Source organism: Meleagris gallopavo, chromosome 8, assembly GCF_905368555.1.
Source record: "Meleagris gallopavo chromosome 8, MGAL_WU_HG_1.1, whole genome shotgun sequence".
NCBI lineage: Eukaryota > Metazoa > Chordata > Aves > Galliformes > Phasianidae > Meleagris > Meleagris gallopavo.
The window spans coordinates 9,629,885-9,654,712 of NC_139411.1; the positions used below are offsets into that span (position 1 = coordinate 9,629,885).

The following is a 24,828-nucleotide window of genomic DNA, read 5'->3' on the forward strand; positions in this document are numbered from 1 at the left end:
TTTGTCTCTCATGTTCTTTTACTTGTAGTTCAGATGTCAAGGGAAAAGCTATTTCATTTTACAAAAAAGTATTCATTTAACTATGTTTTTATTCACAAAATGCTCTGTATCACCATTTCCTAATTGCAAAATTACCCAAACATTTTTTTGCCTTGCTGGAAAACCAAATGATACAGTCTGATTAGCTATATGGTACCCTTCACAGTAGTTAATTCCACTGGATTACTAATTATGCCACCCAACAACAGACTAATAGAGCAAAGAGAATTGTAAACAATTCTGAAGTTCAATTTCCCCTTTTTCAAATAATTGTTCTTGAACTTCTCTTCTAAATTATTAAAGAAATATCACATGCTGATACAAACTAGCTTTCTTAAATTAGATTTAATGTAATCTTACATGATTGAGAGGTTAATTTCCATGTTATAAACCTACACATGCCAACTGTTCATTTTAATAAGACAACATGGCATGAAATGATCAAAACTACCCATGAAATAGATGTGAGTTATCAAGTTTACTGACTTTCTTACAGCAAAAAAATATTTTTGTAATAAGTATAGAAGATATTGATTGGAACAGAAGAAAAAGAAAGAAACAAAATTCTTTTAAGCTCCTACATGCCAGCAGGTTTATTGCTAAAGGAAACGTTTTCCACTTAGCATACAGTCTCAATGTATTTATGCGAAAACTCAGCAAAAAGTAAGGACTCATACAGCTAGAAAAACTACTTAAGACATAAATACCTTCCCAAAAAAATTAGTTTAAAAATGTTTAATGTTTTCGTCATCTACTTACTGTAATGTATTGCTTTAGGAGACTCAATCTGGATTGTATGCTCCCAAAAGTCACTTGCAATGGCAGAAGTTATGAGATCCCAACATAGAACTGGATGCTATAACTTTTTTTTTTTTTTTTTAGAACAGTCACATCCATAATAATTCTGATATTTTAAAAATGAAGACGACACCAGGATCAAAATACACTGAACCTCCTGTCAAATTATCTTTTAAAATTTGTGTCCAACTGAAGAAAACTGATACGCTCCCATCAATGTATATCACGTGCACTAAAAATAAGTACATAAATGTGACCTTGAGGAATCACGGTCTAAAATACTGATTTTCATTCATAATATCAACAACAAAACACTGTGGAACCTTATCAAGGGCTTATAATTCATCATCTCCAAGAGAAATGTTAGGGTTCGGGGACATAACCCAGGCTACAGTAATTTTGCAGCCTCACTACGTTATTTTAGGACTTCTGACCTCAGTCACATTCATGGTGAATTTGAGGCATTCAGTTTTAAAATAGAAGCTTAATTTTCTCTCTCATCAAATAATTATTTTCTGTCGCTTTTTACTGGTGTGGTTGGATTAATTAATCTTTCACATATAAATTATCAGTATTATTTTGTTTCAAGAAATCCTGTATCCTGCTGTTCAGAAAACGAAATATCTTTTTCTAAAAATGATAGTGCTGTGTCTTCGCTGAATACAAACAAGTTTGAAATACGTTCTTATTTTAACTATGCTAAGAAACACCTGAAGCTGAGATTTTCAAATTTGGCCTGTGTTCTATTAAAGAATGAAGAAATGCAATGTTAAACAAGGTAAGGAAAAGGAACTGCCTGAAGCAGTATTAATTTCTCTTCAGTCTAATCCTAACAATCTTTTTTTTCCACTACCCCATATATCTGTTTTTGGCACTGACCACCTGCAGAGCAAAATGCTAAGAATTAAATAGAAATATAGCAAGACAAGTAAACAAAGAACAATAGCAACCGCAGCTCTGGCAGGTGCTATCAGGAAAGGAATTTTAATCACAGCACAGTACATCTCCTACTTGTAAGTGAAAGAGACGCAATCAGGAGGAGGATGTTGTCTAACTTGGAGGGAGTACAGCAAGTATTTCTTTATACATACCTTCTAGACAAATTTACTTAGGCCACACAGTTACTCTGCCACAGAGCTACTCTGGTTGACTATACTAGTTCTAAACTATCAACTGAGCTGAGCATGACTGCATTCAATCCAATCATTTTACAAAGGCTTCTAGACAAAAAATTTTTTAAAATAAGTTTTAAATGCTGCAACAGAGATATTTCTTGAGTCAATGAAAAGACGGAGCTTATTTTACTTATGGAAGAGACAGTATAATACAATGGAAGAGTTAACAGAGCTCATGATGAAAGCCTTCATCGCAAGGGTGTCTGAACTGAATGCAATTTTGATGAAATGTGAAAGGAAATGGGATAGCTAGTTAGCTGCAAATACCATAATACAGTTGTCTTATTTTTCAAGGTTTCTCCTGAATGAACATGGGAGACAGAAAAGATTTATTTACCATTATAAAACATAAGAGTTGGGTTGTAAGACTGTATACAAAGTTGGGACAGATTTTCTTCCACCAGAGAATTGACAAACAGCCAGTGCCAGATAGGATAAAAGCCATGTGTGTTCACATTCTGTGTGGCCATAAATTTTCACATGGATGGCTGGGACTGCTTGGCTGAAAGTACTACAAGCTTTTCAACTCTCCTTTCTAAGATGGAACTTCCTATACTTTCAGCACTATAAACAATTTTCTCAAAGATGCTTTTTGCAGCTGCAACGATGTATACAGAACTGATTGTCCATTGCTCATCTTCCGTGATACACCAAAGCTGCAGATTTTGATCCCTGCTTTACTTTAGTCTTAGGATAATGGGATGCAAAACATGAGGTTTGACTCTGGACCAATTATTCACAGTACCCTTCTCTGTTGCTTAATCTCCTACAGAAAGGAAGGACTAAGCATAGACTCCGTGGTCCCTTCAAGGTATGTATTCCAACAATAGAAAAATCAAGCGAATGATAATTCAAGTACTTTTAGAATAAAACTAAAAAGCACATTACCAATATATGCTTCTAGAAAATGTATATATACACACACACTAGACATATGCACATGTCTACATACATATACTCTGCCAACATCTAAACGTGGTAGGGTTTTTTGCACAGTTTTGTAGATCTGCACATATATGCTGTAATTATCTTCAGTATTTCTCTAACACAGAAGAAAGGTTTATTTACAAAATGTAGTGTCATAAAATCTGAAAACTGCAGTTTAGGCAAGTCCTTAAGTCTACTTTTTCTACCAGTTCCCCAGGAGATTTACCTGTCTGCGAAGATCTCTCGTCTTCTTGCACATACTGTCTATTGCAGTATTCAAAGCATCGCTTCTTTCTTTCCTGTCAGTCTGTAATAAGCATGACAGAAAATAAAATAGTATTTATTCAGCAATTCTTTGTGCTCTCAGATCATTAGAGCATTTGGTAAATCATATATGATATGCTTACGGATTATTTTTTCCCTAATTTCAATGCAAGTATCCCTGATTTCTGAAATTCCACAGAAAGCTGATTTGTGACGCTGAACAAAATCCAATGAGTCAAAACAAGTTTTACTAACTGCACGTAGGAAAGAAACTAAACAACTTTATCTTCTGAATTGCTGTCATACAGTAATTTATAGGTCAGGATTACTAATGAAATAACATTAATATAATTATTATTGATGCCATTCCATTATCACCATATTGCGAAAAATCACCTTTTCCACTCTACAAGCAATTCATAAAGTCAGATGTCCACAGGCTGTTTCATAATGCTTTAATCTATAATCATTATTTTACTCCCACAGACCAGAATGGGTGAGTTTCAAAACTTCCACGACATTGCAATGCAAAGGCAAACACTGCCAATGAAAAGGGGCAATCTTTCCATTTATCAGCACATTCATTCTCAGTATCAATAGAATAGAACTACTGAAATATTTCAGAGATTTTTAGGGAATCAGCTATATACCTTCCAAGCAATCTTAACTTTTTATTTCTGTCTACAAGCAAAGCACTTATATCACTGTTAGCTATTGGGAAAGCACAGCAAGCATTTCGTTCTACTGCCCAGCATTTTTTCTATATGATACTAACATACTAGTTGTCTTAAGTAGTCTTTTTTCCTTGCTAGCATATACTGCTTGCTAAATTTTTGTTTGTTTGTTTGTTAAATCAGCGAACAGAGCAACATGCTTAGCATTAAAACAGACTAGAGACAACCAGGAGCTTTTAAATTAAATGTGTAACATCACAAATGCCTTTAAATGATTGGTGCATTTTCTATCAGCAAAGGTAACTACAACTTTTAAAAATTATTTCAAGATTCTTTATTAATGCTTTGATGTTTTCCTATCATCTTCAGTTTCTAAAATCGCATATAATCTTCACAGGTAGACAATCAAATATATATTTTGGAAAGAGAGATTATTATAGAAACGTGATGACTGTTTGTCAAATCAGCACTTGTCTAGGAACTAAGGTAAATAAGATTCTTGTAATAAGATTTGCAAGCTACTGTCAGCTTTGTTAACAAAATCAATCCTTTCTAACAAGCTAGGAAAACAGGCCCAATAAAAGTACTGTGGACATAAGTCAGCTCAATGTCTACCTATGCATTTTTCACATGATAAAAGTTACAGCTCTGCATGGGCACATTCTTTGAAAGTTTTTTATTTGTAGCCTTTTTACCAACAATGACATAATCCATGCAAAAATACTGTGATATTTTACAAGTTCCCCTAGTAATCTTCAACTTCAGTGGAGGTAACTGATGATACAATTGGCTCTAAGCAAATCTAAATCACTGAGGCAGCTAATAGGAAAGTACATAACAACCAACAAAACCTAAATATACTGTACAACAGTTTCCAAACATGAAATATGGACAGATCAACAATGTGGTTAACTTCATAGCTTGATACAGTTTTTCTTCCTTAAAGAAATATGAAGCTTCAAAACACATTCCTGTTCAGGTGAATCATTCTTTTACAGATTTAAATATTTCAGAATTGCATACAGCCTGTGAGAGGGACATCTGACTACAAAGTCTGCTGAGAGAGTACACTTAGAGGTCAGAGGCCTTGCATAGCATTGCCCAGCTTCTGTAAAATATCCCTATCAGCCCTAAGTGCCTTTGAAGATGGAATTACTCCTTTCAGTTAAGCCCACTAAGATCAACAGACTTTCAGATACCTACATGACAGCAGACATTCAAGTTCTATACATGCTGACCACATTTTGGGCTTTTTTCAATCATCAGATTTACTATTTTAGAAGTCTGTGTTACAAACAAAGGCATGTTGAAAATGAAAATGTCCACACTATGTACCACTCTCCAGTAATACAGCTAAAATGACTGTACTGGAAATATTCTGCATCTGCTTGCCAGTGTTCTTCTGACGACTGTTTATTTAAAAATAAACAAGTTTTTTCTGAAGTAGCTCATTCCTCTAAAGGTGACTGAATAGAGGAAAGGGCTATGGAAATTCTAGATTCTAGGTTACAAAAATCATGCAAATGAACTAATTCCTTTATCTCAGTTTTCCTGTATGCAGCTACAGTTTTATTTTGTAAAATATACGTCATAATGACTATATGACTCCCTTGTGTAGATATTACAAGCAATATACAGCTCTTATTTCAATGCATTTTTAACTCAATACACGCTTTACAAGCACAGAATCACATTATTAACACTTCCATAAATGAAAATAAACATTTTAATTAACACTGCATAGCCTGAAGATAAACGCTAAGTATTGCCAACAATACAGGACTGATTTTTTCATAAACTTGCAAACAACGCTCACAGAGCTGGAACACCTCTTCTATAAAGAGACATCAAAGGAGCTGGCCCTGTCCAGCCTAGAGAAGATAACTCATTGTGGCCTTCCAGTGCTTAAAGACACTTTTAAACAGGAAGGAGATTGACTACTTACATGGTCTGATTGTAACAGAACAAGCGGGAATGGCTTTAAACTAAAAGAGGGGAGATTTCAGTTAGATATTACAAAGAAATTCTTTAGTACGTAGATGGTGATGTACCGAAACAGGTTGCCAAGAGAAGCTGGGGATGCCCCATTCCTGGAGGTATTGTAGGTCAGGCCGGATGGGGCCCTGGACACACAGTAGATATTAGGGTATATAGTGCTTATAGATGTTTCACCTTTTGAATTCAAAGGTCACTGAAATCTACAGAAAAGCATAACAGTAATGAAAAAGTATCTAGAAAAATAGTTTCACGCTTCACTGTATGTTTGAATGTACATTGTATGAATAATGTTGTCATTACAATGGAAAGTTACATCAATGGGTTTGTGCAAGTCCATAAATAATCCATAAATAATATTTGCTTCCGTATTCATCTCATGAAATGCTGTTGGTTCAAACACTTTTCTGAAATACAACAAAGAATATTCCAAGTGTCTGTCTTAAAACAAACACACACATAACCTTTGTAAAGAAGGATCCAAGTAAATCCTATTGCAGTCTTCATTTATATTAAAAACATGAACTAAAGAGAAGGGCAAAAAGGTTCATCCCCTTGATTAGTGGGCTTGTGCTTGGCAAAATTAGTGGCAGAGCTTCAGCAATCAGCATGTAAACAAAACTAATATCACTACTGACATTCTTTGCTGGAGTAAGACAAAGTACCTGTTACCTGAATGCCAATTGCAGAGTTAAGAGATCTGAGAAGAAGCAGGAGTGAGTGCTTGGCTGTGAACCAGTCCTTAGAGAAGCCAAGCATTGGGCAGCCACATCAGAAGGACAACAGGACTACAGAAACATTCCCACAATGGGAACAATCTAACACAGCACAGAAGGGTCAAATCAGTGATTGAATAACCTCTTCTTTACAATTACTATCAAAAGGAGGTCTGCGGGCAGATCTTTCAGGATTGCATCTATTCCTGACACCTCCACTACATGAACAAGCAACAGGAACCAAGTAATATGAAGGCCACTCCCAGCAGCAGTCTTCTGTCTCATAAATGCACTTGCCACTGGGCTGCTCTTCGAGACTCTTTCCTTACCCTTGCTCCCTGCACTGCCAATGCCAGCGGTGACATCTGAACTGTAAATAGCCAGTCTTCCCACACTTTTACACTTAAGGCATAAGGCCCTTTACACTGCTGTTTCTTAGGGTACATTGAATTTACTACAACCAGAACGCAGAAATCAAGTTTCAGCTGTCTTCCTATCAAACCTCTTTGTACCCAAATGCATCTGCCTTCCCATATTAACAATTACTCTGTTGTTGTTCCTCTCCCCTCCCCACTGCTGTCTTGTTTCATTTTAGAAAGATAAAACCTTCACTACTGTTACTTTCTTGCAGTCTTGCAGTATAGTAGGAAAAAAAAAATTATCATGCAAGTTTCCAACTACAATTTTCAAGTAAAAAACAAGATCCCTTGTTGAAACACATAGTGACAAGCTAGACAAAACTATGAGCTGCTCCAAAGCTATAGATCTCAATGGACAATGTTATGTCATATTCAAATACAGAACGAAACCAGCTGGATTTAAAGAGTTTACAATTCTTATTTTCAAGCATGTCTCGCACTTTTAAACAATATTTCACAAAGGTCTCATATCCCTTGCCAGGAATGAGTAATGTTTTTGTTGCAAGTAACCTCTTCGAAACAATGGGACTATTTAAAAATACAAACACTTATTTTTTTTTTTTTTTTACTATTTTTTAAATTTAATTTTTAAATCTTTCAAGAATTCAGCAACAGCAGCATCTAATTAACACTGACTGAGAAATCTCTTCAATTAACATTTTAGAGTTACTCAAGGAATCCTGTGAAAAGACAGCAAAGAACTCGAATTTGACATTTTAAAGAACAAAAATTCTTTTGAAAAGCCAGAAGATTCCAGACCTTCTCACAAAGCACTTCAGAGTATATTTTTATTGAATATCAAAAGCAACCAAAAGGAAATTCATTTACAATATTTATTACCTCTTTTTCTTAATACAGGCAACATGCACAAGAAAAAAAAAACTTATTTTAAGTGAAAACACTATCTTTACTTGATAAGATTCCCTACATACTGCTATTAATAAAATCTAGTGCACTTTTTCTACAGACACCCTACTCAAGGAAGCTAGTTTCTGTGAAAACAGGGTACTACATTAACAAAATAACAATAATTGCTTTAATTGACAAGGGCACAAAAAAAAAATCACATGTAATTGAGCAAATAAGGAATCTTTAATGTGAAATTCTCTCTTGCTATAGATACCCTCTTCAGTATCTTCAATATGCATTTTTTCCTTTCTCCAGTTGTAATACACAGCTCCCTATTGATCTAACAGTGTGAGATGCAAAGTGCGTTGGAAGAAATGAATCATCTCAATCTCTGTCGATATCAGATGGAGTACAGGGGGCTCCCCTCACTGTGCGAGTTACCCTTTCTCAACCAGTTCACAAGAAAAATCCTGAACTTAAAGCCCTCTCTGCATAATTCCATTATATCATTCAGTTATAACTAGTTCTTAATACCAAAAACCAAATTCAATTCTAGATGCGCATGGATAACACAGCCTAAGGAAAAAAAAATAGAATCTATAACCCCTAAATAATAAAAAGTATTGTAAAAATCATAATTAATCCTATTTTCTCAGAAATAATGTTGTTGGTGGAAGATGCATCAGATTGCACCTTAGTATCAACTCACTGAAATTCCGTCTTCAGTGAGACACCTGAAGACAGAAGAGCAGTCGAGGTACTTCCAAGGACAGAGATGGATCTCTGGTTTCTGATATGAGCACGAGATCATAAATCCTCTCAAAAGGGGAATGTGAGCAAGCTGCAGGAGAGAGGGAAAACTATGTAGTTTTGAGTTTTTATTGTTTCTGATACACAGGGTCAGCATCTCATTGTATCAGTTCTTCACATGTTTTTTACATTGAAATAGTAGAAAAATTTCAGTCTGATTCCAAGGTGGTCATAAAATATCCAGTATTTTCCTAATACACATCTTAGATACAGTCATGGAAAATGAATGTATCACAGCTGGTCTGTTGCAAAGCAATTAAAATGATTGCTTACTATTTCCAATGCAAAATCAAAACCCACACATACTTCTTATTTGAAATGCAACAAATGCTTCATAAAGAAGTCATACAGGCCAGTGGTCCTTTCCTTCAGGTTGTACTTCAGCTTTAAACTATTCGGGGAAATCATAAGGAAATAAAAAAATTCTTCTATTTATTTTGATCAGATATTGTCTTATTCACTGATTACGCAAATATAATCAAAAATAGAGTAATATTTATACCATCAAACTGATAACAAGACACATACTGAAGGTTCGTCTGCTTTTCCTTAAGGAGCAATTTTTCTAAGTCCCCGTACAAAAGTTTTTGATCGAATATCCATCCATCATTCACCAAAGTATTCTGGCAGCTTTGCAGCAGTGAAATTGGAAATTAGTTGGAGAAAAGCTTTTCCAACAGCAGCAACATAAGGCTTTCCTATGATGAGCTATCATATAAAGTCCTTAGAGATTATACGCTGTTATGAGAGGGAAGAAGGGGATGAAGGGGAAGGAGAATTTGAAATAGAATACAATAGAGTTGCTAAGACAGTCCTTCTTATCAGATTGCTTAGAGCTTTTAGCCACATCCTTAAATCAAAAAGTTATGGTCTTACACTGAAACCACAGATCGGAAAATCTCCAGCTTTTTTTTTTTTTTTTTTTTTTTTTTTTTTTTAAAGATAAGGGTAGTGAGGCACTGGTGCAAGTTGCCAGAGGTGGTCAAAGTTCCCTCCTTGGAGAACATTCAAGATCAGGTTCGACCAGGCTCTGAGCAACCTGATCTAGCTGCAACACAATTCCAGTTCACTGAAGGGGATGAAGGGGAGTTGCACTAGGTAACCTTTAAGGGCTCCTTCCAACTCAAAAGATTCTATGATTCTATGAAATCCCAATCAAAGACTATAGAATCATACAATCACCAAGTTTGGAAAAGACTCCAAGATCATCTAGTTCCACTGTCTACCTACCACCAATACTTCACCACTAAACCATGTCCCTTAGTACAACATCTAAAGATTTCTTGAACACTTCCCACGATGATGACTCAACTGCCTTCGTTGGCATACCATTCCAGTGCCTGACCACTCTCGAGGAAAATAAATTTTTTCTGATATCTAACCTGAACCTCCCCTGGCTCACCTTGAGGCTATTCCCTCTTATCCTGTTGCTACTTACCTGGGACAAGAGGCTGACCCCCACCTCTCCACAACCTCTTTTCAGGGAGTTCAGTAGGTATAATTCCATGTAGTTAGGTACCAAATGTATTAGTTAATCCCTGTGTAATCCAGAGAAGCTAAAGTAATGTGATTTGCGAATCAAGGAGGCTGGAAGAAACTTCAGAATGATCAATGAATGAAAATAACAGCCTGTAGGTAAGAGAAAGAGCAACTGGCTTAAATATACAAATTGTTCAATTGAACACTCATCAGATTCCTCAACATACAATGAATCTAGTTTGTGTGAATTCCTTTATATGTTTTGTCTACATGGAGGACAACAAGATAAGAGGTATAGCAATACAAGATGTTTTAGGAATTGTAAGAGCAAACAATAGTTGATTAAATCACTTCACCAGAATTCAGCACTATCAGTCACTTCTGAATAAAATATCATTTCTTCAGCACAATGAAATGACTCTGAGCTATTATTCCCTGAAGCCTGAGACTAAATGCTTTCAACACACAAATGTTATTTAAAAATAAGTTAAATAGAGAAAATCTATTTCACTGAAGATAGTCTCTGCTGTTAGCACTTACAGAGCAAAGAACATGAAAGAGATTGATAAAAGAGTACTTGAATGATCCTTTTACACTGCCAACTGCAAGGAAAGAGGCCACTGCACAGTCATTTATTTAGCGGACTGATTTGGACAGTGAGAAACTTGAGTGTTACTGTGGTAGTTGGATTATACTCTCAGTGAAAGAAGCGTACTGAGATCCAGGGTTTCCACAGTACCAAAGAAAAAAGCAATCTGATAAGTGTTGCAGCTAAGAGGGCAAGGGAGGCTGCATGTGATAGCAAGCAGGGAAGACTGCTGAAAATTACAATCTTTGGAGGGCAGGGATTTGCAAAATAATACATAAGATCAGTAAAGTCATTCAGGGCATACTGCTCCATGGTTCTGTGCTGGAATTCTCTGCATTTTTCCCTAGTTATTTTTGCATTAAAAAAAAAAAAAGGTATTCCACAGAATAATTCAAACTCATTTTGCAACACTGCTGACACTGTAATGAAGTGATCATATTTTAAGTTGCAAGTACCTTTCTACAGGACTTGTAAATTTAACATTTCAGAGACTGTTTTCCAAAATTAGGAATCTCCAAGTTTTGGAAAAAGAAAACATAACCAAAGCAGACTCAGTAGGAAAATTAGTAGGAAAACTATGATGAATAAAGCTAGGAGCAGAAAGAAAAAAAAAAAGTCATGAAAAGTTTAAGAGAGATATGAATAAATTAAAATCTGGAGCTGATGCATCATTGATTGTACAAAGTTAGCTTTCAACTGACAGGCAGCAAAGACCAAATACAAGGTAATGAACAGTCTTGATATTAGCAGAAAGCTCAAGCAGAATTGCTATGACAGGCAAAAAAAAAAAAAAGATAAAAGTATGTGGTAATAGAAGGTCAGAATCGTGCAATTACTAAGTCTGAAGGGTCAAGAAGACAACACCTTCTGCAGGCTGTCTTGGTTAGTGATTTTACTGGTATTATTCATACTTTCTGATAACTATATTTAATGCAGAAGTGAATAACAATTGCTCTGCAACAGAGAAATTAATGCCCAGTGACCTGGTGACAGCATTTTGTAACAACAGTTATCAGTAAAAACAGAATCATGCAAGGTATCTGAATGCCCACTGACACACACTGGTTTCAACGGACTATTTGTACTGACTGTACATTAAGCATCATAAGCAAAGAAAAAAAAAACAATAGATTCAGATTAGGTTCTACCAGAAGACATTCTTTAAAGTACGTGACTCAGATCTCATCAAGAAGTCAAAATAAATAAATAAATAAATCCCTGGGATCTAGCAAAGGATGTACTTCAGGTAGACAAGCACTTGCTTCTTAAACACATCTTGGTGCATTTGTGCATTTTTTGCCAGCATGATAAGAGATATGTTTGCAAACTGCCACCACACAATAGAAAAAAAAAAAAAAGATGAGAAAAGGAGCCTCGTATAAAAAGGTCAGAAAAAATAAAGTATAATAACTTTTTTCACCTAATGCAGTAGGTATTATAGAGCTCAAACATTTTCTCCTTCAAGATTTATATTCTTTCCTCCACTTTCAATTAAATACATTGCTGAAATCTAGTGAGTAATCTTATATTTCTGTAAATGTATTTACAGATATTACTGAATTACATAGAAAGTTTTTAAAAAGTTAAAGATACATAAAAATCCTGAGATTCAAAAAAATAAGTAGGATTACTGTAAATACTACTTATGATTTGTAGCATACTTGTAAATTCACAGGTAGATACTCCGGTTACTACAATCGATCACCTGTAACCCAGGTTTTAAAAGATTAGTATTCTGTTTGTGTATTCTACAAGTGGGTACACTGATGCACCACTGTATGAGACCTGAAAGTTTTCCTAGTATCTACAGAGCATTTGCTCTCTTGCCTCCCCCTCTCTGATCACAATTTTGTACGTGGATCAGGGCAACTGCAACTCAGTGACATACATGACTGAAGCATAGCGAGCAACAGGCAAGAACAGGCACAAGTCAAACGTGCACACTGATAGCACATTTCAGAGAACAGAAGGCCTTTCTTATTCTTTGCAAGTCCTTATATATATGCTCATCACAGGTACAGTAAGTTACCAATTTCATTTGTAAGCTGGCAGATCATTTTGGAGTTCCTCACACAATTACCAACGGTAGCACCACAGTCAAAAACCATATAATCTCCTGATTCTTCAGAGATATTGTAGCACTTCATAAAAGTGATGATGGAGCCCTAGGTAACAGCCAGGTTAAAACCTCAAGCCCACACCAAGTTGCTGGTTTTTTGTTTCTTACTACTGTAAAAGATGCCTCACTTAAGAAGCGTTCTTGCAGGCCCAGATACAGTCTTCTCAGAAACAGCTAGATACAGATCTTCCAATAGTAATAATCAACAAAAGAAGAAACCTAGAAAGGGACCGTTTATGGACTTTGTGGTCAGTGAAATACGAAGAAAACATAGTATGCAAGCACACATTTAAAGATTATGCTGGTATGAACACAGCTGAGAGGATATAAAAGATGTGAAGAAGAATCTTAATTCCACCATATGTCTGCTGCTTCAGGTTTTGCTGCTGTTTACTTTATGCATTTGTTGATATGCATAGGTGTATTATTCAAAGGTGGGGATATTAAAGGCTGCAGTTGTTCATTTTCAACGGGTACATGTTCCCATGTAGGCAAAATATCTCTACAATCACATGGCAGCATTATATATTAAAAACATCTAAAACAATAATTATACAAAACCGCATTAATGGGATCCAACAAAATATCAGAACAACTTTATACTAAAAGGCTTTATGTCAGATTGCACTGACAGCATAAGAGAAAATTGATGTTGTACTAAACCATATAACAAAGAACAAATTTGATGTGACAGGTGTCTGAGAAGAATGTTAATAAGAGAGAAATCAAAATCATATAAAAAGAGAATGGTAAAGCTAAGCAGAAAAGCCAAAGTAAATTTTCCAGGAAAGGTTAGTTATGTGATAATAAAAGAGATCAAATGATGAATTATGAAATAATTGTTTCCTACACATAAGGAGAGAATAAGAGAAGTATGGGCAACTGAAACAAGTCTGCAGAACCGAGACTTGGTTTTGCTTGCTTAAGTCCATCAAGCTGAGGCTTTTTTTTTTTTTAATTACTGATATACTGCTTTTATGCTTAGCCATAACAATAGCCAATATTCAGCATAATCACGTTATACACAAGAAGCCTCAACTGGGAACTAATGCACAGACTTAACTACTAACAGAAGCACATACTGACAGGTTAACAATTGGAGGATACAAACCAAAGTGACAAAGCTGAAGATTCTTAGAAAAGATTTCATTCTTAGTGCTTCACTAAACTACGGTGGCAACTTGGGTGGGAACAGCTAAGATGTTTCCAGACTACCTTTCTGCTAAACCAGGTTAAAAAAAAAAAAAAATCCACAACCTACAACAAAAAAACCCACAAAACTCTGAAGGGCCATCTAAAGCAACTATGGCATTTAAAGAACACCGGAGAGAATCATGCCACTACCTGAAGGCACATGACGGCAATACATTACATGCTGCAATCCCCACACGTGCCTGCGCACACACACACACACACTATGCCTGAAGACACTTCATCCATGACAGTAGAGTAAGGGCTAAACAAAGATTCTCCCACTTCGTGGGAATCCAGTTAAGTTCTTAGGCAACTACTTGTGCTCACTGCCTGATCAAAGGAGGAACAATAGAAGACCAACACAGGCCACAGCAGCTGCATCTGATTCACAACCTCCAAGGAGATTCAAAGCCATTCTCAGGAAAGCACAGAAGTAAGTTTGTGTTACAGGACTACTTCCATACCAACCAAGTTCAAACACCAAACCTGTGAAATGTCCAACAGTGATTTCATTAAATCATAATTATCGTATTATTTAGCACATCTAAAAAACAGCAGTCTTTTTCTTGAATAGCTCACATCTGAAGAGCAGAGCAACAGGTAGACAAAAGCTGTAGAGAATAGGAAAAAGTTTTAAGTTGATGTCAGTTACATTCACTGCGAGCAGCACAGCAGGAGCATGCTTTGGAAAGTTCCTAAACAGATGTGGGTTCTGTGTCCTTTGCACTCTCTGGATGTGTTTCATCCACATTTCAAAAAGTTTTGAGAGGGATAGAGGTTATAAAAATTGTTTTTGCAAAGATTCCTTAAGTACAAAAGCCCAAAAAATGCTTGTAACCACATTAGCTTTGTTACTGCTTTAGCAACAAGACTACATCATCACTCAAGTGACAGCAGAAATTACACACACAAGGTAGATCAGAAAGGCTAAATGAAACACAGCAAATAATAAATTATTTCTCATTCAATAAAGAGGTAACAATCCCAGGATAAGCAAAACATCTTCCCTCACTTATCACTCTTTCTTACCATAACTTATAAGTTATGGTACTTACTGAAAATGTTACTCTTTTTGTGTAAAGAGTACATCATGTTGGCCATTGCTGTGCTATGAATAGTTCAACATACAACCAAGTACTAAGGTTTTAACTAAAGAGCTGTGGGGGGAGGAAAAAAAAAAAAAAAAAAAGGCTCTACCTAATGATGTCTAATAGCACAATGAAAGATACAGTTTAAGTTCCACCTGGAACCTCAGTTTAAGTAAAAACGAGATAAAGCCTAAATATTTGATGCATCTAGTAAACCTACATATACCAGAATAACTTTGCTGATAAAACTAAGAAAAGAAATAAGAACAAGTTGCTAAGAAGCACAAGAAGTGCTCTGCTGTCATTTTCATATATAATTGAAATACCAAAGAGTAGAATACTCAGAGACTATAAATGATACATGATGGAAACCAGTGAAGAAAGAAAAAGGAAGCAACCCAGATCAGGCATCAGCTCTACAGAATTTTCAACACAGGGCAGAGAATTACATGAATTGCCAATTCTTGTTAATTCTGTATTTCTAAAGCTGTTCCACATGACACTGGCATCCCAGAATTTAGGAAATACTAATTCAATTTAAAAAACACCACTTAGAGGCTAGCGTCTCATCCACTTCAAGCACAATATCCACAGACACTGCTGGTAAACAAAGGCACTGGCTCTGGAGACTGACACAAAATATAAGCAGCTTCCCAGTTAGGGAATAAGTTGGGTAATAGAAGAGGGAAAGCTGAATGCAGATGAGCCAGGTGACAAAATGGCTAACACAGTGAAGTCTATGAATAGGACCTCTAACACCCAACAGGTTTACTGTTGACATAAGAAGAAATGTTGCAATGCAAAGCAGGACTTTATCCACCTTTTTAAAGAGAAACAGAATTTTGTGGAACAAAACCAAAGATATCTCTACTACTGCTAAACCAACCAGGTCAATTAGCCCCTGGTGTTTCATGGTCCTACTCCTAGAAGCATAGCAATACAAACTGTTACAACAGTTGAACAGACAAAATTGATCTAATTTCTATTTCATATATAAATGAGACCGATGTCTGATTCGATTAAGTCAGCAAATGGCACCAATTTTATGTACGTGCAACATGCATTTATTTTGAGCACAGACAACTTTGGTACCACTCTTGGAATTTAAATTTCAATGAATGTTAAAAAGTTGTAATACTGAAAAATACTTTTAAATGAAACCCCTTTGTAAGCAAACGTACAGCAAAACAACAGGAGCCAGCACAGAAGATTCAGGAGGAATCTCTAAAAGCTGGTTGTATGATGGTTGTACAAAGGACACAAGATGCCATCTGTTATCTCATGAAGAATTCAACCTGCATCAGTTTTTGGACAATTCACCATAGATGTAAAATCATACTTCAGACATCTCTTCAGTTCTTGGATGTGTACTAGAAAAAAAACTGAAGCCCTTTCTTACTCAATTTTCAAAACTGCAGAAACTCATTCACCAAAGGCTCAATGACAAATTTAATTATTTGCATATCAAGATCAGCAAGTTATATAAAATGTATTTCCTGTCAGCAAAATGTTAGACAATGCAGGCTATTTTAGCTTAACAATATAAAGGCTGTAAACATCTTGTAGCTCCACTACACAACTCAGATTCAGCCCCTCTTATTCTTTGTACCTTAAATAAAACTTAGGTAGCTCAAAAGCTTTTGAAAACTATACCTTGTCATTAAGTAATTACTCAAACTCTCTAATATATTTATCTCATGACATAGCCCCAGGAGTACATTGATGCTCATTATCTGTCACTCGTTTTGTGTTAGCTAAGAATTTATTGCCAGATTCACAAAGAGATTAAGGTAACTTTCTCAATAAAGATAATACCGAAGAACAGCTACCCCTAGTGATCACTGATATGGGAGATGAAGTTCAAAGCTTATCTCTGCTAAAAGATACTCCTCATTTTTCGCAACAAGATCACAGACAAACAAAAAATGCCAAGGCATTTATTTATTTATTTATTGTGGTGTTGCAAAGGCAATACCCAGTGAATATACACATATTTGCAAAATCTCTGAAAGCAATTTTACCAGAAACGTTTTTCCAAATAGGTCAAGTCACATTGTTACACCCAGGACAGAACTCTAGCTTTGAAATGCTAACCTACCCCCACCTAAGGACCTGAATCTCAATTTAAGTATCTGACCTCCTGCAACACAGCACAGCAAACAAATCCTTCTCTGTGTTTCTGTGCAATATAAATCTACTTTTATGGGCTAACAAGTAAAGATCAGTCTTTTTTAATTACCCTAATCACTAAGCGAAGACCCTGTTATGAAGAGGGTCATGCATGGGCAAGATATCAATGTCAGACAGAGAGCAAAAGGAAGATCACAGACTGAAGTAAGAAGCTCTTGGTGCAGGGAAAGGAAATTTAAAGCATGCAAAGTGCAACAATAAGAGAAAAGGGAGGAAGAAATAAAATTCTCAGTGAAGAAAAACAACATGAAAATAAATTACAAGCACCAATATTTTCTATATAGCAGAAGGCAGCCCCTCTACAGCCCTTACTTGGAATGCTGCAACTTGCTTTGAGTTTTGTTCACCTTCTATACAGGTATCAAATCCTTTTCTGAATTACGTTTTCTTCAGGACAGTCCTGATTGGACATCTTCCCTACAGCTTCTACACACGCTGTGACTTCAGTTCCTTTCCGCCCCGCCCCCCCCCCATAAAAGCCAAAGATTCTGTATTGGTTTCCTCCAAATTGGGCTTTTCTCTGACCGACAGTCTGTGGCTTTTACTACCTGTCTACATTTTGCCCTGTAAACCCATGAATGAATAGAACTTCCACGTGGTAGCTTCTATGCAGGACCCTTAGGTAATTCAGATCTTGACTTTTCTTGCATATATCTCACAGCATTTCTATTAAGATACAGGAAAACTACAAGAGAGAGGGATAAAGAGAACATGCACAGTGTTTTATAGTGTTGCACATCAGTGTTTTGTTCAATTTAACACCCCCCTGATTTATTTTTAAGTGTTGTCACCCTATGATTTCTCTGAGCTGTACAGTGAAATAAGTCAATACAAAAAGAGCAAGTTAGACCACAGATGTGTGCTTTTCCACCAGTGCTCATTTAAAGAAAAAAAAAGCTGAAAACAGTGAAAAGCTTATAGCATATCATAATGACTGCAAAGTAAATAAACAGCCTGAACCAGAATTAGCAACACTTAATCTATTAACACTTTCATTATACTATAAAATCCATTCAGATTATCTGAAGTAGGGGAGAAAGACATTTGAGACTCTAAGTAGAAAAAAAAAATCAATTGTACAGATTATATTTAAATTAAAGAAGTCACAGGCAATATGGGGGGGGGAGAGGACAGGTCATTACATCATTTTAGTGCATGCGTCTTCTGACCTAAGCATTACATCCAGATGAGCACACCATTTATCCATTTAGATCTCCTTAGGGAAGGGCCATAAGGGGTCAGAGCACAGAACTCAGTGCACAGAACCAGCCAGAGGCCTCCGTGCCTCTCACACATTTAACCTGCAGCCTGGACAACCTGTGAGTGACAGGAATTTATCATACAGTCTTAAGTTTAGACTGAACTGAGAAATTACAGACAAAAAAAGATAAAATTGTCTCCTTTAAAATAACAACTTCCACTGTTTTTTGTTAGATTTTAACACTATTTCCATTCTAAAAGGATACAGAGATAACTAAAGTGCACTGTACTGTTCCAAAGCAAGGGAGAACATTGCCAACTTTATCATTTGACCAACAAAGAAAAAAAAAAAAAAAAATCAAGTATGCTCTGTAATATCTGTTCAGCAGTAAGTATTAATAGGGAGTATTTTAAGATTTAAAAAAAAAAAAAAAGACAATATGTGGATGCAGATAGGCCCTTGGAAATTCACTCTGGGCAAATTATCTACAGTTGAAATGTAATGCACAATTTAAAGATAATTTGGCACACACACAAGGTAAAGATAAGCTGGCACACACAAACACAGAACAACTATGCTGAAACACAGCAAGATCCTAAAGAGTGGACAGGATTGGCCTCACCAGTGTGTTCCTACAAGTCACACCTCTGACTTACGTGCATATCTGGACAGAGACCAGCTTTGAAAGGATCACCTTATGTATGAGTGAAAGGACCACGGCCCTTTCCTTCCAAAGATCCACAGCTACTGTGACAAGAAAATTTGACTAATTACTATTATAAAGCCTAACAAACAAAGTGTATTTTCATTTTATGTAGCTAACTGCCACTACTGTTTTAAGACAGTATCCATTATGTCAATAGCCATGTTATCTTCCTGTTTTTCTAATACTTGTCTCTGTATGGCATAAATACTGCAAATTCTCCTTATTTGTCTGGACACAACCACATACACTGCAGCTCCAGCCTGCCTGAAAAATAAAGTGTAATGAAGGTAGTAATAATTAACAGTAATGGAGTACTGGCAAACTGTTCTCATCAGCTTTTATTGTGCAGTAGCTAATGTCGCAAGATTTTCACGAAATGTTTGTCTTCAGACTAATGTAAAATACGAGTTATAATACTTATCTGAAAGCAAGGAAGACTAGGCAAGAAGATGGCACATAGACAATTTCAGTAATCACTAATTTCTTAACTGATATACCAAACACCTTATAATAACTCACTATCATGAATAAGACAGCACCTTAAGCACAAGGTTTACTCAGACGTATTTATGTTTCAACATTACAGCTGCGATAGTTCTTTATAGCTACATATTAAAATGTTTTCACAGGACACTTTACAAGTATTTTTATGCTAACTGGTAGGAGAGAGCATTTATATAGCCAAGTTTTACTCAGCAGACTCTTTTAAATCCTTGAACACTGGGTAATAATGGACTTCAGCAGACAGGTTGCCAAAAACCAGTGGGACAGGTTGCAACAATTTAAGAAAATAATAATAATTTCCTATGACAGTAGATGAAGTTTTGATACAACTATAAATGCATTAATATATTTGGTCTCAACATTTTGGCAATGCAGGACCCTCCAAGGGCCCGAGAAGATAGGGATTTGATTTGAAAACACTGCCTAGGCACTTAAATTGTATTGCAGTCCTTCCTCCACTGCAGATTTAGCTCACCTGTGTCTTACATCTGTGTTTAACAACAAGGAGTCTCACCAGGACTCTCAAACAAACATCTCTATTGCCTTGATGCTATGTGGCCCTAGTTCTATGAAACATTTTGTAACAACAGGGAGAGCAGTATCAGCAGCCCAGCACTGAGGCAGTTTTTACTGTAGTTGCACACCATAGCCAGCAGACAGGCTAACATCTTTACTTGAAAAGTAATACAAGGCTTTGGAGATCTATTAATATTTTCTATGATGTCTTTTACCAGTGCCTCATAAGAAAAACCTCTGATGACTGCTGTAAGCATAGGAGAAAGAGTGATACCAACCATTTTCATAAGAAACATGGATGAAATTGTACTCCTTGAGCATTCTCACAACGCTTCAATGATTTCTGGCTTATCTAACTCTGTTGAGGCCTCTTGGACCTGATCTATGTGGAAGAGGGTTCTCTTCATATAATTCTTGCAACGTTTTCTGCATGTTCTTTGTTAAAGTCTCTGTGACGTTATTTTGTTTGCATCTACATTTACACAATCCGACACTTCAGCTTCCTGCTGCCATTTCACAAGTCTTCTCTGGTAGGTCTGGATGTTTGTTCTCAGTCTTGGATATGTTAAGTTCAAAGTCTCATTTTGAAAATTTCATTCTTAATTGCTCTTTTTAGTTTCTTTCTCGTTTCCACTTTATTACCTTTGTTCCAAATCAAGCACAAGCATATTATGTTTTTACTTTTGTTGCTCCTGCAAATCTTTTCAACAGATGTAGATTTAAAACGAGTTCTTACAAGGGAACATTTTCAACTAAGTTTAGTATGCCCTTCAGGAGCAATCGAGGGCTTCCTCTTGTTTTACACTTAAAAATAGCTGGGAGAAGGACAAACAAAGAAGCTGAACAGTCAACCAAAGAGATGTGGACAGATATTCAGGAAATACACCAGCTGGTTCCTGTTCTCCCTAAGCATTCTCAGTACTCAGTCATAGTGCAGTGCTTCTACAAAGACCTGCTAAATTCACAGTGTTAAAGGAAGCCACTGAAATTCAAAGGGTTGCTTGCATAGGGTGTGAAGGAGTAGTTCAATTTCTGCTCCCACTTATTTATCATTCGGCACATCTGTTGTACCTCACAGTCAGAGTCTCAGCTGGTGGATTATTCTGTAGCACATGTTATCCTTGCAACAGAAAGTAGATTTTGACCTATTCCTCCATAGTTACAAAGATAACCGCAGGGCTAAAGTTGAAGTCTTAACCAAAGCCAATTTAAGTCAAATTTCAAGAACCAAGTCACACTGAAGCCAGATGTTTCTGTAAATTTGAACAAACTCATGTGGGCGCTCCACCTTTGCCTCCTACTGGCCATTTGTTAGCTATAAAGATGGATTCATATTTTCTCTTTAATATAAATGCCTTTACAATTAAATTCCCTGAAGCAGAAGGAGCTGACCACTTAACGTACCTGCTTAATGAGATCAGTTTAATTGTGCAGGTAAAACTGAATATGTAGTATTTACTGTTACTGACCCTTCACTGCCTTCCTATGTTCCCGTAGAACATGCTCTGGTCATAAAAACAAGTGAAAGGACACTTGATTTAGCCCTTTGGCCAATACTTTCAATCAGCATTCAGAAAACAACTCTTAAGTCTGTGACAGTGTCCTGCCAGGGATAAGAAACAAATTTTGACACAGGCAGCAAAAGCTATCATGGTTATTATGATTGTCACAATTTCTATACTAAATCTAACTATGGCTACTGCTCTTCCTGCATTTCTTCTCCCACAATGTTAATGTATATGTAAGTCACTTCGCCCACTTCCACCTTTGCTTCTTTCTTCAATGCATCGTGATTTAACTTAAACTTTTTAAAATGAGAATTTAAACAGGTAGATAATTACAACAAAAGAAGGAAGTTGTGTGATACTGCTTTTCAGTTCTTGATTTTTATTTTTATTTTTTTAAACTTCAGAACACAGTGGCAAGTAACCTTGATGAACTTAAGAAATTAAAGAAGAAAAAAAGTATTCTGGATAATTAACTGAAACATAAATCTGCCCAGATAATATAAAACAACAGCTTGACTGGATTATAACTGTTTTTCACTATAGCTCTAATTATGAACTTTATTCACCTTTTTCACTGAAGCATTGTGAAAATAGGCCTTTAAAATGAGTCTATCCTTTAAGAGTGAAACAAATTCAGTAAAATCAATTTCCACAAAGTCAAGAAGTCCCACTGCCCACATTAACCACACACACAACATAAATACGTGATTTAAAAAAATCATTAGTATACTTTTAAAAAAATTAAGAAGAAAAAAAAACAGCCAGCTCAAATCACAGACAATCTACAGAAGGAATTCAGAACTTCAATTATGTGTAAGTACCTTGCATTTTCTAAAGCAATTGCTAATCTAATTTAAAGATTCCAGTGATTTTTTAAGAGTATTTTTCCCATAGGGAAATTTTGCATCATTAGCCTAAAAGATATTTTAGAAGGCAAAAAGACAAAAACCCAAATACTTTGATGCTCTGAAGCAATTCTATGAACTGTCTGGTTCTGAAGAGGCAACTCCTTACAAGGAGAAAACAATTTAAGGATGTTAAGTGCCATGTTATTACACAAAGAGAAGTCTCTCTTTCATAAACTAAGCTTGTCCAGAGATAACAAAAAAAAAAAAAAAATAGATACAAGCTGCTATGTAACAGTCCTAGCTATAATATACAAGCGAACTGAAAAAGCAAAGACAGTCTGTTCTAATAGAAAGGTAGACCACTTTACCTATGAAGTTTACAATTAAGAGAGTTAAATTAACCATACAATGGCTAATGTTTCATCTTGGAAACATTAGAGGGAGACACATCTTTAACACTGCTGTTTAAACCCACTACAGTTAAAGTCTATGTAAAGATAAAAAAATCACATTCCTCCTTCCTCCTACTTCTCTCATGGCCTCCAAAACAAATACTCAGCTTAAGCAAAGTCCTAGCAAGCAGACACTCAGCAGCATGAAATCCACAGCAGCTCATCTTCAACCACATCTTTTGATGCTTATAATCTCAGAAATTAGCTGTCATAAGCCACAGCTAACAAGTAGAGTTCCAAACTTAGTGAACTAAGAAGAGAAGCCCATCCCATGCCTCACAAACTGCATATGGGACACTTCAGAAGAACAAGTACTTGCAGCTCTGTCACAGATACTGCTAGAATGCTTTATATTACTCATTCTGCACAATAATCAGATCTAGTGCAAAAAGATCTTCTGTGGCTTGAGTGAAACATGTTGGCTCACTGTTTATACATGTAATTAGTCTAATGAAGCATATTATTTATACAGTGCTAAGCACCACTACAGAAGAGGAAGAAATTTAAAATATAATAGCAATAATACCTCTTACACTGAGTATTCCTATCTTCAGATGGGAAAACTGAGTTATAAAAGAGACAAGTTACTTGGACATCACCACCTTCAGATCAGCACCAGTTTTTAGTGTAAATAACCCCCCCTACAAAAAATAGAATGCAATCAGATCTTCAGTGTCAAATAAAAGTTTGCCATTATCCAACCAACAATTTTAACAAATTGAAGAGGCAGACACATAAAATTCAATAGACAGCATCAATTTAAGAAAAGGAAAATCATTTTGCCTTATCAAACTACCCAAATACTTTATCTCTGAACATCCATACACTCATGATTATCCAGCCAAGTCTGACTCTTAGAACAATTATTCCCACTTCATAAAAGCAGAAGAATCTATCTTCTAGTTTTGCCAGCCTGACTTGCTAAAGTAAAGGGAAAACACCTTCCATGAGCTCAAGAGACATAAGCGAGAAGTGAATTCCAATCTCAAATAATTATAGACATCTCTCTTAATAGCTTATGGATACCAGACAACCAAAATGTAAACTGCACAACTGTGGGAGGAATGAATTCACTATTGGAAAACATAGTATTCTGCAAGTCACACAAACCAGAAAAATTAAAACATATTTATTCTGCTTAACCTGTGTCTTACTTTGCGTGGCAGTAGAAGAATGAATAATTGTTCCATTCCTCATTCTAACAAGCACCCACAAATCAGATATATTTTCCTGAGCTGACCCCTATAAATTCCAGAAATGCATTTTGCAAATGTTGTGGTGCTAGGGCTATAAAAAGAACCAGAGCTGGCTGGGTTTTGCTGCACATCACAAACCAAGTCACAAATTAAACATTATAGCTAAAGTTTAAATTTATCCCTTCCAAGATGGATGGGTCCCTGCAAGTTGTTTCAATGCCTTCAGAATGTTGTATATCACATAACTTTACGAGCAGTGCCATCCCTTTCTCTCCTGCTCATCATTAAACTAGTAGGGGGTGGGGGGGGGTGAAAAAAAAAAAAAAAAAAATCAGTCTTCACTATTTTGTTCCATGATTTTGGGGATGGATAAATCTCATTTAATACACCTAAAGTGACAGTACTTTCTTTAGATGTGAAACTATAGTCCAAAGGCAGATCAGAGCACCATAAGCTATCATTTACAAACTGTGTTTTTCTCAGGTTAGGAAATAAGTCTCAGAATGAAATTAATTCGTCTTACACATTCAGTCTTTAGCATTGGGATAAAGATGATAAACAATGATGTCAGT

General features: G+C 36.0%; 1 protein-coding gene across 5 annotated transcripts in view; it reads right to left on the bottom strand.

Annotated features, from left to right (window-relative positions):
• Positions 1–24,828, bottom strand: part of CTNNA3 (catenin alpha 3) — a 422,209-nt gene that overhangs the window by 158,737 nt on the left and 238,644 nt on the right. For all 5 annotated transcript variants that reach the window (XM_031554365.2, XM_085230255.1, XM_085230251.1 and 2 more), the window contains one exon: positions 3,166–3,246. In XM_031554365.2, coding sequence (XP_031410225.2) covers positions 3,166–3,246 — 81 coding nt within the window. The remainder of the gene's footprint in view (positions 1–3,165; positions 3,247–24,828) is intronic.